This window comes from Bactrocera dorsalis, chromosome 3 (assembly GCF_023373825.1).
Source record: "Bactrocera dorsalis isolate Fly_Bdor chromosome 3, ASM2337382v1, whole genome shotgun sequence".
Lineage (NCBI taxonomy): Eukaryota > Metazoa > Arthropoda > Insecta > Diptera > Tephritidae > Bactrocera > Bactrocera dorsalis.
The window spans coordinates 60,038,322-60,057,297 of record NC_064305.1 but is presented as its reverse complement, the minus strand read 5'-3'; the positions used below and the strand labels follow the sequence as shown (position 1 = coordinate 60,057,297).

Below are 18,976 nucleotides of genomic sequence, written 5' to 3'. Positions count from 1 at the left end.
TGTAATGTGATACTAAGTGGACTGATTTGAGACTCAACTTGTGTAGAAATTGTAAGTCCTGACGGAGTTAGTTACTGTCGTTGTAGCAACAGTACACCGAGTTGATAGCGTTTGGCCGGATCTGGATCCATGTCCGTTCCAGTTATGTAGAGATTAGTACTTCCTTCCGTATTTACAAATGTCCCTCGTGAGTAGCATGGCATCCAACGGCACTCGGGTCCACTAAAGCAAAACGAAGTCGGAATCGTATCAAGTCGAAGTAAAGACTTGGCTTTAAAAATTTAAACGAAAAATTATATGACAATGTCAAAATTGGGTTCCTTGGCATTGTTTACACATCATCGATTAAATGGCATATTTTTCGTAAAGCAAGCAAAGCGAACTTCTTACTTTGTGGACAAATCAACAAGAATAGTATATTCCTTAACATCTCAAAATAACCTCGGACTCAAAAGGTTATATACCCCTACTGGATATGCCTCATTAGAAGTCAGGCGCCAAATGGGTATGTATATGACAGGCAGAACTCAAGTTGTCTGGTGAAAGCCGAGTAAATATATCATATCTTCGTCGTCTAGTGTTATAAAAGTTTAAAGCCATTCCTATATGGGATGGATCTCGATATGACAGGAATACATAGTCCGATATTTCAAGATCAAAACCTCTGTTCTGAGGTTTATTTGTCAACGAAATCATTTAGCGTTGGGTCCGGGATGCGACAAAGTCAGACATAAAGATGAAATGCTTAGTCAGTGGGTTTAACGGGGCATACAAACAGATCATTCGGAGACTTTTTGCACGTAGGAAATATGTTTTGTAGGACCATGTCAGAGTCTATTCTGGATGAATTAGAGTTTAACCTACTACAGTATCTAAAATGTAGCGTTATAAACACTCCAGTTTTAATCGTCAACTTTCAGGGTCTGCGATGGGTGGTGTTTCGACTCCAAGGACGCCATCCAGTTGGAGGAAGTCAATGAAGGTTTTGATGGTTCCGCTGTGAATGATGTTCAGTACATGCATGAAATTATTCCCGTTTGAAATCTCTACGTTATATTGTTAAGGTTCGTCGACGTACTGTAGAAAGGTTCTTTTGTATCTGCGGAAACAGTTCCAGCAGAAACTGCTTGGAGAGAAGTGCACCATGTTCCTCAACCGTAAGCATGCGGACCTCACTATGGAGGTGTTCTGATTAGTATTCGTCTTCTATTATATCATCTTGTAAGTAGCTTTAGGTGCTACTGATTAACCACTTGAGGAAATTGTTGCAGTCCTGTACTTTGCATTTGATCGCGATCTTGTGCGAAGTGATTGTGTACAAGGTCAAAAAATTTTGAGGTTGTTCATTGACGGGATTTTAACATCATCGATACAATTGTTGACTGCATTCCTTCACCCAATTGGCGGAAAAGCTCGCTGTGAATTTAGCAGCACAAAGTTTTAGGCTCCTTGCAGTGAAGAAGCAAGAAAGATCAATGAATAGGCTTTTACTTTTGCACATATTTATGCCATCAATTCCAGTGCTCGAAGTCAATATCGTGGAATTATCAACTTACGAGTTAATAGAAACTCCATCTCGTGGAGTCGCGATCTCCTCGCGATATAAGTATTTCACATAACGGGTATCCGAAGAACGGTCAGCAAGAGTTTGTCGACTTTGGTGGGAATGCATCAGTAAAGTTGAAATTATCTTTACTATAATTTAAGGGCAAAAAGGGACCAAGCCTAAACCTGAAATGTCCGTCTGTTCTTTGACAAAAAGGTATATACATATGTACATCATTTTGAAACGATATCTTAAGGAATTCGATAATCTTTCAATAAATCTAGGTTATAACCGAAGTTAAAGTTTTTCTTTTTTTATTAAGACGGATCGCAGGTCATGCATTCTTAATATATAAATAATGGTCTCAATTCTGGAATTAATAAAAAATAAAATAAAATTATAGTGTATTAGGTTTTACAAGCGAAGGAAAAACGATGTAATATAAAAAATCGAGTTTTGGTTATAAAATGGTTATATATTGGTTATATAACTGACAGCGGTGTCTGAAAATTTTTTGCTTTTGAAAATTTTATTCTTAGAATCCCACCCTCGTATTAAAATAATTATTTTTATTTCGATATTACCAACAAAAAAATTTTTTTTTCATATATTTTTGTTATAATTTATTAACTTTTTTCTTATCATTGTTTCTCTCTCGCATAAATAACCCGAAACTGTGAACCGCAACATCTGCGCCTCCAACTCAACGGCCACCTACAATCGGAATATCGTCTTAAACATCACCGTTACGCACACCGTTCTGTGCGTACGTCCTTTCGATTTCTATGTGCCTCATCTGTGCGTCAATTCACGTCGCATGCAAAATGCAATTCGGTCAACTGTTACTGATGCCAATGTTGCGGTTGCTGCGGCTGCTGCTGATTGGCGTTTGTCGCTGCTAATACTGTTGTTGATGCTGCCTCCGGCCGCTTGCTTCTATTATATCATCCGCCGACTTACGGGTGCGTCTTCCTTCCCAACTGCTTGGCGGCTTTTGTGCGTTTGACATGTTCGCTTCCTCCGTCTCCTGTGTTATACTTCGTATTCGTGGGCTACAGACGATTTTCTCTGTGGGCGACATCATTTGCTTCGATTCACCGCTGACATTGTCATCGGTTTGGAGCAGTTCGGATGAGCAAATTATTGCAATTGACAAATTTACAGGTGAGTGAAAGTTTTTGCATAATTTCCAATTCGACCTATATTATTTCAGCCACTTTCGGGTGATTCAATTGTTAGACCATCCAGTGTGTGGGTGGGTTACACTCACGGTATTAAATAGACTCAGAAATTATTTAATTTTAATGCGTTTAGCTTAATGTGGTTAGGTGGACTTACATTGAGTTTTAGCTTTTGCTCGGGCGAAAATTGAAATAAGGAAGGAATAAGGAGCCTTTCTTGAAGTGCTTTCGTCCGTCGAAATGAAAATGAAACAATTTTATACTCGCAATGGCATTAAAGCTAATATTGTTCTTATATTATTATAAGTTCTGAAGATATTCTTGGCTGGCTAGGTTGTTTTAGTTAAGGCCGAGAAAGAGAGAGAGAAAGAGAGATATAGATAGATAGATAGAGAGAGAGAGAGAGAGAGAGATAAAGGGTAGATAAAGGGAGAGTTTGACTAGAAAGTGAGTTTAAGAGTCCAAAAACATTTACCTCTTCGAAAAAGTAAGATTTGGTCGAATAAAATACGGGCAACTTCGGAAGGAAGTAGGACCGGCTGTTGTTGGAATAATATTTCTACATAAAATGATGTTTCATGCCCAGCGAAGTCTACTCATTTAACACCTCAGTTCCTATAATCTGTCTTCTGGGTCGTTTTTGTAGCTGTAAACAGAAGGAGAACCTTTTGCTGCTTCAAAATCCGCGCCAGTTCAGGTAACTTAGACTTAACGCTCGTGGTAACGGACCTTAGACCTCGTTGTTATTGTAGCGACAGAATTCAGATGAGTTAACAGAGACAGCGGCTACGATGGCTAGGTAATGTCGTCTGAATGGATGAAAACACTCCAGCTCTGCTAGTATTTGACGCTGTACCCGCCTGGAATACCAGAGGAAGAGGAAAACTTCCACTCCGTTGGAAAAACCAGGTGTAGAAGGACCTGACTACACTTGGATACTTCAATTACCGTCAAACAGCGAAAAGGATGAACGACTGGCGCGCTGCTGGTAAACTCGGTTAAGAAGAAGAAGAAAAAGACGTGTTCAAAAATCGGAGAATGGACTCTTTGTGCCTTTGTGATAGGTCGTTTTTTAAGGCTTAGCGCATCTATTCCAAGGGCATGTTTTCTGACGATCAGCAAGACAGTCCTTCTCAACCTTCAAGGGACGGTGACTTTTTGAGGCCTCGAGGTATATCTTTTAAGGTCTTGGACTAAAACCTAGACTAAAATATAGACATCTTAGCTGTTTACCAGACATTTGTAATTGGGTTGCTTTTGTATTAACGGTAGAAAGTTTTTTGTAAATATTTTTGAAGAATATTGCTGGTCAATTATAGCCCTAACATGTATTGTGAGGAAATATGTTATTAAACTGTAACCTTTATTGTTTCTAACAAAACCTAACCAAAATTTAAAATGTCCTCACTGGAAATAATATACATACATGTGTACATATATGTACCTATACTACGAGTAAATTCCCACCTGAAAGCAACCATTAACACCTTTGTTGTTGGTTATGTTTTGCCGAATCATTAATTTAAATTCCATTCGGCGAATCGCTAATAGTTCGCATAACTGCAACGCACTTCCCTATGCATGAAAATTGTGGTGACACACCCAACTAACAACAAACACCCGGCCATAATGCACAATTTAGCAGGCCTAGGCCACACGCGGCAAATGGCTCGACGAGATGCGGTTGGAGGCGCTGCCATTGAACAATCATCGAACGGAGCTCATATTTGAAAACACATGCCACATGTACACACACGTATACATATATATGTATATAAATATTTATATATAGCTAAATTAGCAGGAAGCCGCCGCCGGTATATAATTAAAATAAATTTGTGAATTTTAATTTTCTATTACGAATTTCGGTCACACAATTTCAGTTGGCCGAAGCAGCGATAGAGACCAATATTTGAGCGCAACTTCAATTGTTTATGTAATTAGTGAGTTCGGTGAATAGGCAAAGCATTTGCAAATATTTTACTAATCAGTTTTTTTATTCAATTTGTGTATTTTACGAGTGACGTTTTACGAAATTTAAGCCTGAATGAGCAATGTCTGTATTAAAGCGTCAGACAGAGAAATATAACCAATAAAATGTATTTAAATTGCTATGACTGGCGAAATTTCAGCGAATAAATTAGAATGTACTATGAAAGTGGGTTGCGATTTGGAAATATTTGAATCGAAAGATTCATTACAAAAATTCGAATATGACATACCAAATATAAATGGCACGAAAAGTCTTTGATCTTACTGATAAATCGCGTCTTTAAAAAAATATTTATTTTTGCCATAAAGTACTAACATGATTCATCCAATCGCTTTCAAGTTATTCGCCTCAAAGTGACTCTTCCTCTGCAATTTTTTTAACAGTGCAAAGAAAGTGAGTTTCGTCTTTCCAAAATCGAGAAAAGTATCGGTTAAAGTGTGTAGGGCAAACATCAAATGAATGAGTTTACACTTTAGTTGCTTCAGCTAATTGACCGGTTTGAACATGGTATAAGTTTAAACCCATTCTTACAACAATATTATTTTTAGAAAACATAATTTGAAACAGAGAATAGAGCAGCAGAGAAAAGCCAATAGTGTCGATTGTTTCTTCCCAAGAACAAGTCATGTGACTATAGTTCCATAAAAAAGGATAATAACCAGCATTCTTTTGATAATGATGATATGGGCAGTTCGCGCGGATTTCCCTAATGAAGGATAGTTACCGAAATGCAGTCTTACTCTCTCCTAAATATTTCATAACCATTTTTAAGGACATCTGTATGTATATATGTGTGTTTCAGTGAGCCTGGAGTGTGAAAATCTAATTGAGTAAATTTTTCCACAAAATTAGTCGCTTTTACCTCGAAGCAAACTTTGGCTTTGTAATTATAGCTGTAACGCTTTTAAATCTCATACATACAAGTATAAATATATAAAGTTTGTGTTTATAAATGCCGGTAAGGAAGCTTCGGGCACCCAGCGCAAGGACACTGCTTTCACTTGACTGCTTGCCTCCCATGTTGTGCTTTTGTATATTTATTGCAATTTATTGTGTTCACTTAGTTGTTGTTGTTAAAGCAGGAATGTGGCAAGAAAAACAGCAATGCGCTAATTTCATTAGCAAAATCCTAAATCTGCGACACCAACACAAATGCAAGTTAAAGTTGTGCAACAACTGCCGCAAAGCGCGCCACCGCCGGCCTAAAGTTAAGACAATAAAGTTGGCTAAAGTATCACCTACATACACATACGTACATACACATACGAAAAGTGGAATCAGTATACATAAATGCGCAAGGATTTTGCTGGGATTTTTGCGGCAGCGCTCGGCGATAGCGAGCACGTAGATTGTGAACGAAAATGGCCAACAAGCCATGGCAATGAGATAAACTAATGCTGCTGGTCAAGCATAAATATTTCATTGAATTAAATTTGCTCCAATAACTTTCTCTAAACAGAACGAGAAGTGCACAACACACATATATACATATAAAAAGCCACACACGTGTATAGAAAATGGCAGGAGGATAGGTTATACTTAGTAGCAACGAAGCTCATAGAAATTATTCCAAGAATTTAATGTGGTCCAAGGCCTAAGTGGCAACACGACCCTCTTAAACAAAATCAGCTATAGTCACAGCAATTTATGTAGGTTAAACTCGGTGTAGGACAAACAAAAAACAATCCCGATACTTTACAGTGGTAAAAATGCTATCATTGGATTCAAAAACATTTTCGAATGAGGCGTTGAATATAACAGGTCTATTGAAAAGTAACCGGCCTATGATAGTAAAATACATTTTCTTTGGCAAAAATTCGTTTCTTTATTCAACATAGTGCTCTTTAGCGCTGATTATAGCGACCGTCCAACTTTTCAATACCATTTTTGTAATACGATTTGTCCTCTACTTTAAAATAGGCCTCCGTTTCGGCGACCACCTGTTCATTCGACGAAATTTCTTTCCAGCGAGCATTATTTTGAGATCAGGAAATAGTCGCTGGGGGCCAGTTCTGAATACGGTGATTGCGGTAGCAATTCGTAGCCCAACTCATGGCCTCCAATTTTGCCATCGTTTTCACTTACTTGTGACACGGTACATCGCCTTGGTGAAACAACACTTTCTTTCTTCCAATGCGGCCGTTTTTCGACGATTCCGACCTTCAAAGCGGCGCGAAAAACACATGAAGAATCCATGCAATATGCGATGGTGCAAAAACCAAGAGTTGTCGGCTCATAATTCAGGCTTCTTTTTAGGAATAGCTTCGCGCAAACACTCAAATAGCATTCCTTGTTGACAGTTAGGTCGGCTGTAAAGAACTCGGAGTGCAGCACACCTCTATAATCGAAAAGAACTGTCATCATAACCATGAATTTTGCTTTGAGATAGTTTTTTCGGCTATTCGGTCGACTGATCGTCTGTTTCAGGGTCGTAAGCATAGATCCAAGACTCATCGTCGACGAAAGCATTGTTTCATAGACGTTAACGTTTCGCTGTTTACCGAAAAAAATTGAGTGATTTTGGAACCAATCGTGCTTTCACTTTTCTTAGACCCAAATGATCTTTCAAAATGGTTTTCACTGATCCTTCCGATATTCCAACGATGCCAGTAAGATCTCTGACTGTTAATCGTCGATTCTCAAGCACCAATTCCTTTATTTTATTGACGTGTTGATCATCAGTTGATGTTGATGACGTGGTTCGTTGCCAACGCGTTCTCGACCCTCTTTGAATAATTTGTACCAATAAGGACTTTTCCAACATTTTGAACGTTTCGGCACTAGAAATTTGATTCTGCACATAAAATTCAGTGTTGAATATGTCACCGTAAAAATCACCGAATGCAGTGTGCTGCAGAAAGGCAAACAAATACTAACCACTAATGATTATTTTAATGTGACATTTACAAGTACAGGGTGCGTTCGAAATGGCAATCACGGCAGTAGTGTTGCAAATTTGTCAAAGTATCACGTGCTGTGCGAGTTTTTGACTACACTTGCAACAGCATCACGTTCTACCGTCACTTTTTAGGCGCAATTTATGCGAAATATTGGCAACACTCAATTTTTGTCTGCGCATCAGCAGAGTATCAGCAAATATGCAACAGAGTAGCTCGAACGCTCCCACATTTACATTAGTGTAAACATTCAAATGGAGCAAAATGCCAAAGGAAACGGTTTTCCATTCGAAAAATTGCCAAATTTGCACTCAGAATGCCGAGGGCAAACAAATCGACTACACAAAATTCCTGCCCTGAACAAACGAAAAACACAGAAATCGAAAAGATATTAAAGAAACGAACTAAATGCAGAAACGTTGTTTGTTTGTTTGTCTTACTTGAAGACTACTTGCCACAGTGAGGAGAGCTTGGGTGTTGTGGGGGGCAAAGTTCAACTACGTTTGGCACAAGCCCCAAGAAAGATATTTATGCAATCGAAACAGAAAGTGCGCAATCAAATGCTTATATGAGTTTACAATAGCAACAACAACAACAATAATAATAATGCAGTCTCACTTTTCAAAGCCATTAAAATGAGTGCATATTTCAATTATCGATGAAAAATGACACAATTGGGTCAGACAGGCTTCGGGCGGGCAGTGGGACAACGAAGCGTTTAAGTGGACTTTCGAGTACGCGAACTGTGAGAGCTTCTATTATAGAATTTGCTGCAGACTTTTGTATGAAGAAACAAAAGATTAGTGAGCGCGCATTTAAAGCGCCAGCAAGGACCTGAGTATTACAGCCGCCCATGACACATGCCAGCCAAGTCGTTGGTCAACAATAACTTGGGCATGTTCTATTTGTCATTTTTCGCTGAGAGTGCTGCGCGCAGCTAAAATTCTTTCTGCCACAAATAATTTCTTCGTTTTTTATTTTCATTTTTTTCGTTATTAAATTCGCTCTTGCTTGGCGGTTTTTCAGTTGCCAGCACTTCAAGTGATCAATTGTGTTGAAGTGCCACAAAAATGTTGATTGCAGAAGTCAAGGTCGCGATTTTTTGGCAATTTAGTGGCTTTTTAGTGGATAGCGAAGTATTCAGACGCTTTGAAACCTTTTATTATGTTCTACTGCTTCTTTTGCGTTTTTAGTGGTGCAATTCAGATCATTCTTTAAAATGTGATTCTTCACCCATCTTCAGGGACAATGTTAGAAAAATGTAAAAATAACAGAGAGAAAGAGCAAATAGTAAAGGGGTGAGTGCTAAGAAAACACTCATGCAAAATATTCATGGTCTTCAAATTTAGTAAAACCTGAAGTGTGTGAAAGACACAGACCTTGTTAAAGAGTCTGTCAGTCGAAGCGCATAAAACTACAATGTTGTGTTTTCGAAACTGTTTTTTTTTTAATGGAGCGACGAGGGTATTTTAACTCAAAAAACTTTAATTATTCATCAATATTTATTGCGTCGCCTTTAAAATAATCCCCACCAGATGTAATAAGGAACATTCGAACGGACTCGTGAGAGATGTCGAGCACCCTTGCCATCTTTCAACACTATCTTGACTATTTTCTAGTACTATATTCCTCACTTTTTAATATTTTCATCTGTTGAAGTAGTCGAAGGTCGTCCAGAACGAGGCATGGCTTTAACGATCTGTCGTCTCTGAAGTAGTCTGAGTAGTACTCGTAGGCGTGTGTTTTCTAACATTTGGAGCGATTCATCACACGAAATCTGGTTAGAAATACACAATTTGAGACAAATTCCTTGTCCGCAATGCACTACTGATGTGTATCAACTTAAGCAGCTGCTTTAAGCAACTTGCTTGGCAGATCGCAGATCGCATATTCGGCATAGTAATTAAGGACAGTCCTGCCAACTGAGCAAAATACATTTCTATTAAATATCATCTACGCGGGGAATTTAAATTACAATTTTCGGGACCTTTTTTGTCAGAACGTATAGCTTCTATTCTACGGAGGTTTCCTTGCGCACGGCCCAGCCTGGGTAATGCTAAACGGACTACGGCCTCCATAGCTTTTTGACTCCTACTGATTTTTTAACCTTTTGCTCGACACGGACCTTGGTTAGCATTTTTATGGTAAATACATTGGTTGAAACCGGGGCTGGTACTGGAAGTAGTCTGTCACCTGAGTACGGCTCTGAAGACACGGTTGATGGGTTACTGTCAAGGCTGCCTGTGTCCCATTAAAACAGGGGCAAGCATCAGAGTACGTTCCCCACTTGTCTCTGTCTCTGTTTGCGCTAGTCGGCTGTGAACGCACGGTCTCATAAAGGCGTGCGTTAACGATGGTCTTGGCCTCGTAACAGTGGCAACCTTAGGACCGTAAAAGGTCCTTGTGGTGGATAGAGGCTCTGGGTGTACACTCTTAAAAACATGAAACAAGAAAGCGGGCAGGTCAGACCCGACGTCGTTGGATATTATCTCTCCTGTGGGACACCGAAAAGGGCGACGGCAAAGCCGAGGACGGAAGGCTTACCTCCACTAGCAGTGAGACCGTCGAAGGTGAGCCGAAACCAAAAAAAACACGAGAAAGCAAGTTAAAAATCAAGGTTATGATGACTACTTTATTCGATTATCGGTGTGGTGTGGTGCACTCCGATTTCCGTCCGATCGGCAGAACTGTCAACGGGGTTTGAAAATGTTACTCCAGTTTTGCGTCGTTTGTGTGAAGCCATTCGTATAAATATGGCGGAATTACGGCTCGACAACTCCTGGTTTTTCCACCACGATAATGCATCGTCGCATACTTCATTGATTCTTCGGGAGTTTTTCGCCAAATTTTCAACCAATATCGTGCCGCAACCAACGTTTTCGTCTGATTTAGCGCCGTGTAACATCGGTCTATTCAAAAAACTCAAACGACCGCTCCGAGGAAACCGGTTTAAGTCAATTTAAGCCATTAAACGTGAATCGCTAAGCGCATTGAAGGCTATTCCGGAAATTGACTTTAACAACAGTTTCGAGGATTGGAAAGAACGTTGGCACAGATGTATTGTAGCCAAGAGCAATAACGTTGAGGGGATGACACAGGTTTTGAAGTATAAATTAAGAATTTTAAAATTAAGAACAAAGTCTTCCTACCTTTTGCTCATAGTAGTATGAAAATGCTATTTAAGAAGCGGCAAATATTGAGCTGTCGAATGGGTGCGTGAATTATGTGCAGACCCCGAAAGTATTTACATATTTATGTATATACTCGTGTAGTTAGATATAGGAAAAACAGTACGTCGCCAAGCATCGTAGCAAAACACACATAAGTATGTGTGCGTGACTGTGTGCTGTTTCAATGGACAATATTGATGGGCAGAAGAACAGCAAATAAATCATTCAACTATACGAAATGATATACTCGTGCCCAGCGAAGAAAAAAGGATAAAGTGCAAAGTAAAAGGCAAAAGCGTTTGTTCGTTCTGCTTCCTTTATTTCGGCATTCTTATTCTTCATAATCTTTTTTCGAGAGCAATTCAAGTTAGCAGGCACGGTTCAGTGCAATTCAATGCGTTGTTGTCTTCATGAATGCGCGCATATGGACACACATACACATGTGAATATTATGCGTGTGTGTTGGTATTAAATGCCGTGTGATGTGCTTTAAGTGCGAGTCTTGCCTTCAATAACATAATCATTTCATCTACGCCCAAGTGCTGCTGCTTCATTGTCGCTCGAGTCACACACATACATAGACAATTCAGTATGTGCTTGCATACATCAATAAGAATGCCTCGCCTTAATGCATAAACATATTTCTAGGCGCTTAGATGAGAAGTATGTGCAAACAGAAGATAAAGGGGGCAGAAATATATTGGACAAGTGAATTTCTTTATTATACAGCAGGACAATAATTTTTGTATTGCGTGCGAATGAAGATATGTGTTTGTGCAAATGATGATATGTGTTTGTGTGCATGTGGAGCGAGTGAACTTTAACCATTCGAGCGTGTAAATTGCAAATTTAGAAAGCCCGTTTCTGTGCGCCTTTGAGCTGTTTAGGCTTATGAATAATTTATGCCGTCAGAATTTTGGCAACTTTATTTGACCATGCCGAGATTACCGCCAATATTCGTTTCGCATGTATTTCATATACATAAACTCGCACTCAACATCTTGAAAACCTTTTTGCATTGCAATATTTCTACGAAAATTAAAGGGTGATTTTTTAAGAGCTTGATAACTTTTAAAAAAAAAAAAACGCATAAAATTTGCAAAATCTCATCGGTTCTTTATTTGAAACGTTAGATTGGTTCATGACATTTACTTTTTGAAGATAATTTCATTTAAATGTTGACCGCGGCTGCGTCTTAGGTGGTCCATTCGGAAAGTCCAATTTTGGGCAACTTTTTCGAGCATTTCGGCCGGAATAGCCCGAATTTCTTCGGAAATGTTGTCTTCCAAAGCTGGAATAGTTGCTGGCTTATTTCTGTAGACTTTAGACTTGACGTAGCCCCACAAAAAATAGTCTAAAGGCGTTAAATCGCATGATCTTGGTGGCCAACTTACGGGTCCATTTCTTGAGATGAATTGTTGTCCGAAGTTTTCCCTCAAAATGGCCATAGAATCGCGAGCTGTGTGGCATGTAGCGCCATCTTGTTGAAACCACATGTCAACCAAGTTCAGTTCTTCCATTTTTGGCAACAAAAAGTTTGTTAGCATCGAACGATAGCGATCGCCATTCACCGTAACGTTGCGTCCAACAGCATCTTTGAAAAAATACGGTCCAATGATTCCACCAGCGTATGGGCAGTTCTTGAACGGCTTCTGGTTGCTCTTCACCCCAAATGCGGCAATTTTGCTTATTTACGTAGCCATTCAACCAGAAATGAGCCTCATCGCTCATCGGACGTAAAGCGCGAAACACATTTCGAACCGAACACTGATTTTGGTAATAAAATTCAATGATTTGCAAGCGTTGCTCGTTAGTAAGTCTATTCATGATGAAATGTCAAAGCATACTGAGCATCTTTCTCTTTGACACCATGTCTGAAATCCCACGTGATCTGTCAAATACTAATGCATGAAAATCCTAACCTCAAAAAAATCACCGTTATTAGAAATGAGACAATGCGATTTCTGGTTGTCTGTTCGTGTATCGAATCGCTAACTAGAGTAGAAATTTAAATGTAATATACCGTTCAAATCAACTCAACTGCGATTGATCAATAACAACAAGGGGGAAACCCTTAAAGGTGGTTAAGGTGATGTATCAACTGATCAAATTTGAACCGGACTGGAAAACCATACATTTTTGCGTATTTTATTACAAGTTGCCTTCAAAACAGGCAGAGCTAATACTGTCATAACAAGACACTTCTTATAAGCTTCGGCTGGAAAGCGTCTACGTTGTCAATCATCTCTTTTCCGACATCTACTAAACGTCGGTTTTGGAAAAAATCCAGATCTTTTGGTAAGAGTTTTGTGTTGACATTGACTAATACCCAAAACCAAAATGGGTTAAGTCGATAAGTTGAGTTCTTTTTAAATAATTCAATTTTGAATAAGAAAGTAAAAAAATATTCAAAGCATTGACCCTTGTCTTTGACACATTTTTACCACCTTTCTGGCAATTTGTGTATAGTATGCCAATAGCAATGTTCGTCTTTTGAAGCAAGCCCATCAGACACCCAATTTTCGACTTCTGCGTAGGAATCGCAGTGCTGTTCAGACAATGCGTGTCCCATCGATGAAAACAAATAGTAATCGGAAGGGACCAAGCATGGTAAATACGACAGGTGAGGTAGCAGCTTCCAGACAAATAATTTAATTCTATCCTGCGCCGATGTTGTGCGTGTCGGTGTATTGTCGTGTAACAAAATTCCTTTGCCGTATCTCCTGACCCACTACGGTCGTTTTTCGAGCAATACATCGTTCAAATTGTTGTTGTACGTAGCGATTAGTATTAACAGTTTCACCAGGATTTAGAAGCTTGTGATATACCACACCCTTCTGTTCCCACAAAACACAGAGCATTATTGCCTTCTTACCGAATCGATCTGCTTTTGCAGTCGAAGTTGATAGTTACCCGGGATTAACAGGTCAATTGAAAAGTCCTCGGCTTTTTTGGGAAAACTCGTTTTATTTTTTCAAAATAGCCCCATTCAAGGGTGATACACTGATTATAGCGAACCTCCAACTCTTCGATATCATTTTTGTAGTACGATTTGTCCACTTTAGAGTGGGTACAGTCCACTCGGATGATTGTGGATTTTACTTCGGAGTGAAACATTTATTGAGTTTGAACACCCTCAAACACCGCTTCGAATCATCAAATCATCAAAAGTGAGGCACTCCCCAACCTTTTTCACAGAGGCTGCTCATACCTAAATATTTGTTAATGATATAATGTACACAAGGTCTCTTAAAACTATTCGAGTAACGATATACGACGACATTGACATAGTTCGACGAATTAAGTTACAATGTCTACGCTAGCTAGGTTATGTCGTCCAAATGGATAAAACTCTCCGGCTTTGAGAGTATGCGACGTAGTACTCGCCGGCGGAAGTAGAGGAAGACCTTCACTCCGTTGAAAAGATCAGGTGGAGAAGGCCTCAGCTACGCTTGGAATCTCCAATTGCGGTGTCTACAGCAATAAAGAAGAATAACTGTCCAGAAACTCGTCATCAAGCCAAGTTCCTGCTTCCACTGCATTTTTCCCTTTAAAAGGAATATTATTATTGTCACGCGAAATTCCTTTTTATTCAATTGTTCACAATAACAAAAGTTCCTTCACTTATGAAGATTTCTTCGAGCATTTTGACTGCTAACTGGCGAATGACAAACGTGTTTTATTCCAAGGACTGAATCGAAGCGGGATTGTTCGCATATAATTTAGACTATACATATCCACACAGGAAAAAGTCTAACGCTGTGATATTCCAAAACGTGAAATTATCTGCTCACCGAAGTGTTCCCGCGCAAGTCTTTCCATGATAAAATACCAAACAAAACTGGTACTACTTACGCGAGATCTGCCAAAAAAGGTTATTAAAAAAGGTACCTCTACTTGGATCATTCGTTATAATTCCATTTCATCAAGTACAGAGAAAAAAACAGAAAGAAACTCGATTTAAATTGTGATGATATCTCACATCAACAAAGCAATTGTGACTGATTTGACTATGATTAGGTTAGGTTAAAAGGCTGATCCTAAGAAGGATCTCACGTTAGGCAGCTTAGAACACCGGTCGTTTTGGCTATGACTGTTATTGAATTTGACACCATGAGACCTGAATACAATAAGGAATGCACCGTGCAACAAATCTTTATTGAAAATATGAGCAACTTTCCAGGAATCACCAGTATTTACATACATATTATGATTACATCTATAAGACTATAATAGTAATAATACAAAAAAAAACAAATGCCAATAAACAAATTGAACTGTATTCTTTCACTTCCATAATCTTTGCAGGAGTGGCACGTGTTTTGGGCAATCGTCTTAAATTGGGCGAGAAAATCGTCGTTTCCAACGGCGATAAGGCCAGCGGCAGTGCCATAAAATACGATGTCGAAGTTCGTGATGCGGATGTGGTAAGTAGCTCTTGCCAAAACTTGAAAGGTCTGGAAATTATCGGAATATGAAAAAAAATATTTATTTTTTCAAATATGAAAAAAAATCGAAAAAGTAGAGAATATTCTCTTTGCAAATTTCCATTTGAGCTGCGGGTTGACGGTGTCACACAGCACCCGCCGACGCGCGCCACTCATGAAATGCTTGGTTAAAGTGTTTGCTTTCTTGGAATTTTATATTTGCTTATAAATGTGTCTGCCTATGTACATATGTACATATGTCCATATGTATATGTCTGGTTACGCGCCACTTGTAAAGTTGTTCACTAACTTTTTCGTTTGTTTGCGTTTACTTTGCAGATTCAATTATTGAAATCATTCGATATATTTAGCGGTTCAACGTATCGAGGACATTTGGTTGTGCGCAATCATTTGCAAGTGGATAAGTTTACCAACTTGGTGAGTATCAAACCCCATATACCACATATACAGTTGTGGTCAAAATAATAGAAGTGTGGTTTTAAAATATATATAGAGTATATAAAAGATTGATGAACTGAAATTGATAAAATAGTACTTTGAAAGTATGTGTAATAGTATTTAGGAAGAATGACTTATGGGATACGGCCAGTCTAGTTATACTCTCGCAACAAAGTTGCTAAGGAGAGTATTATAGTTTTGTTCACATAACGGTTGTTAGTAAGTCATAAAACTAAAAGAGTCAGATATAGGGTTGTTATATATACCAAAGTGATCAGGGTGACGAGTAGAGTTGAAATCCGGATGTCTGTCCGTCGGTCCGTCCGTGCAAGCTGTAACTTGAGTAAAAATTGAGATATCATAATGAAACTTGGTACACGCATTTCTTGGTTCCATAAGAAGGTTAAGTTCGAAGATGGGCAAAATCGGCCCACTGCCACGCCCACAAAATGGCGAAAACCGAAAACCTATAAAGTGTCATAACTAAGCCATAAAGATATTAAAGTGAAATTTGGCACAAAGGATCGCATTAGGGAGGGGCATATTTGGACGTAATTTTTTTTTGAAAAGTGGGCGTGGCCCCGCCTCCTACTAAGTTTTTTGTACATATCTCGGAAACTACTATAGCTATGTCAACCAAACTCTATAGAGTCGTTTCCTTCAGGCATTTCCATATACAGTTCAAAAATGGAAGAAATCGGATAATAACCACGCCCACCTCCCATACAAAGGTTATGTTGAAAATCACTAAAAGTGCATTAACCGACTAACAAAAACGTCAAAAACACTAAATTTTACGGAAGAAATGGCAGAAGGAAGCTGTAACCAGGCTTTTTTAAAAAATTATGGACCAAAAACCATATCTCAGGAACTACTAGACCGATTTCAATGAAATTCGGTACATGATTGATGACATGTACGAAATACGCCTTCTTCCAATATAACGCTATTTTGAATTCCATCTGATGCCTTCTTTGTATAATATATACATTAGGAACCAATGATGATAGGTAAATGACGGATAATGAAATCTCGATTATCACTTTATCATGCGAGAGTGTAAAATGTTCGGTTACAACCGAACTTAGCCCTTCCTTACTTGTTTTAGAATAATGTTATCTTTCTATCGCCATATTGCGTAACCAGATTGCTCTTATAAAGCAGACTACTTAGGCCTATCAGTAGGAAAAATAGTGATTTTCTTTTACTAGACTTCTTATAACCTCAATTTTTTCTTTTTTCGAAGTTTTTTTTTTTTTGTTTTTTTTTTTTTTTTGTTTTTTTTTAAGAAATCTATAATATTTCGTTTTTAGGCTTTACACTTTTTTTGAACTCAACTGTATGTACACATATAATATATCGCTCTCTATGTTTAGTGTTTGCAAGAGTATTTGTGAAAGTTGCCAGCCACTTGAGGCATTGGCTCGAAATAAGCGCATTTATGCTACTTTTTGCAAAGCAAAGAAAGTAACTGTAACCGTTATATTTATTTGCAGTTTAAATTCGCATTTGCTTGCTATACACACACATACAAACATGCATTTATAATTTTTGTATATTTCTTCCAAAAAATTACTTACAATTCTCTTTTCCACTGCGTCCTTTGCTTCGCTGCCGCCTCGTCACCTCGTTAGCTCGCCAGAAATATTTCGAAATGTTCGAGTGCCCTTGAACGCATGTCTACGGTTAAACTATTTACGTGCCGCCTCGCATCCAAACAGGCCTTGGGGCGCAAGCTACTCGAGCATTATGCGGTAACGCCCATATTCGAGGCCGCCACCGGACGCTATGCGTGTCAGATTGAACTGTCGTCGAATTTCAATGAAGTACTCAGCATTGTGAAGACTAATGATGTCCACTTCGATTTGGAGGTACGTTGCTTTTATTTTATTGTATTTTATTTATGTTGTATACTATATTTGTTTTTATGTTTGTTGTTCGCTCGCTTTGCAGGCCCAGCTGCCGAACGGTTTATCGGATGTTATGTCATTGAAATTTGTACCCGGTGTGCGTGTTACACCGGAAGCGCTGCAGGCGACCGAGTTGCAAGAACAAGATTTAACAATCACTGGACTGGATAAAGTGCTGCAGAAGGTGGAGGTAAGTGGACGCACACGAACACATTCATACTTACATATTCAATTTTATACACTTTTATGAAGTATTTTGTGTCGGTTTAAGAAATTGTGCGCGAAATACTAACACGTGCATGTTTAAACTGCGGAATTTCGCCACAATTTATATTATGCAACACCCTTGAGGTGGTTCATTTGTGTTCATTGTGTGAAAGCTTACACAAATCAATGATCAAAGACGATTAGTTATACAATTTATAATATTTTCGCATAAAATTATTATCACCAGTTACTTTTTTCGGAAATTCACATTTTGTGTTCTAACAGAGCTTTCTTAATGTCTAGAGTTTAAGTACTGCTTATTTTTCAATCCATGAGTGAAGAGAGTGCCTATAATGGCTGCTATGAATCGGAATATATGTTGTATAGAGTAACATTTTCCAACAAACAACGTAGATTTTTCGATGTCCTCAAGTAGCGTTGTGTGGCTGACTGTGTCAAGGGCTTTTGACCAAACCAACGCTACGAGAATCATCTTCGCGCAGGGGTTTGGGTTGAGGCCATAAACTACATATCTAAGGCTGTGAATTTTTAGAAGCCATGCAGGTGGTTTGCTAGACTCAGGACCTCTAGTGTCTTCACTACTGGGGAGAGAAAAATTTTCAAACGATTTTGTTTCATTGATGACACTTCGAACCTCCTCATCGGTAAAAGTAAGTGGTGCGTAGTCTTTTGATAATTTGCACAGTCAGTTAACACATCGTTCGGCTTTGTCTACCGAAGGATGTAGTGTAAATGTCGGCTAAAATAGCTCGCGCACTTCTTCGGGTCCGAAAAGGCATGGCCATTGAATTGAATTTCAACTTGGTCATCATGTCTCTTCGAGTTAGACAAAGCGTTGACGGTAATCCAACGCTTAATTACTCCGGTGGAGAAGTTGCAAGACTGTAGGTGCTCTATCCATTTCTTGTTCGAATATCACGGGGGTCGACATGGCTTAAGGTATCACAATAATTATCTTAAACAGCTTCGTTATTAACGAAGGTACGGTTGTCCACAGAAACAAAGTCGGGAGGTTCCTCGATCGAGATAATCATGGGCAGATGATCTGATGCGAGAGTTAGCACAGGTCACTAGAGGATTCTATTTATCAGACCACCTTTAGCGACGATTTTTCGATTTTTGGCAAGCATTTTTTTCTGAGTTCAATTTTCCAATGTTTGGTTTC

General features: G+C 38.8%; 1 protein-coding gene across 1 annotated transcript in view; it reads left to right on the top strand.

The window, feature by feature from the left end:
• The window catches only part of LOC105221947 (nuclear pore membrane glycoprotein 210), a 112,978-nt gene that overhangs the window by 11,378 nt on the left and 82,624 nt on the right, over positions 1–18,976 (top strand). The window contains exons 16-20 of the mRNA XM_049451708.1: positions 2,605–2,710; positions 15,096–15,214; positions 15,554–15,652; positions 17,308–17,544; positions 17,627–17,773. Of these exons, the coding sequence (XP_049307665.1) occupies positions 2,605–2,710; positions 15,096–15,214; positions 15,554–15,652; positions 17,308–17,544; positions 17,627–17,773 (708 nt within the window). The remainder of the gene's footprint in view (positions 1–2,604; positions 2,711–15,095; positions 15,215–15,553; positions 15,653–17,307; positions 17,545–17,626; positions 17,774–18,976) is intronic.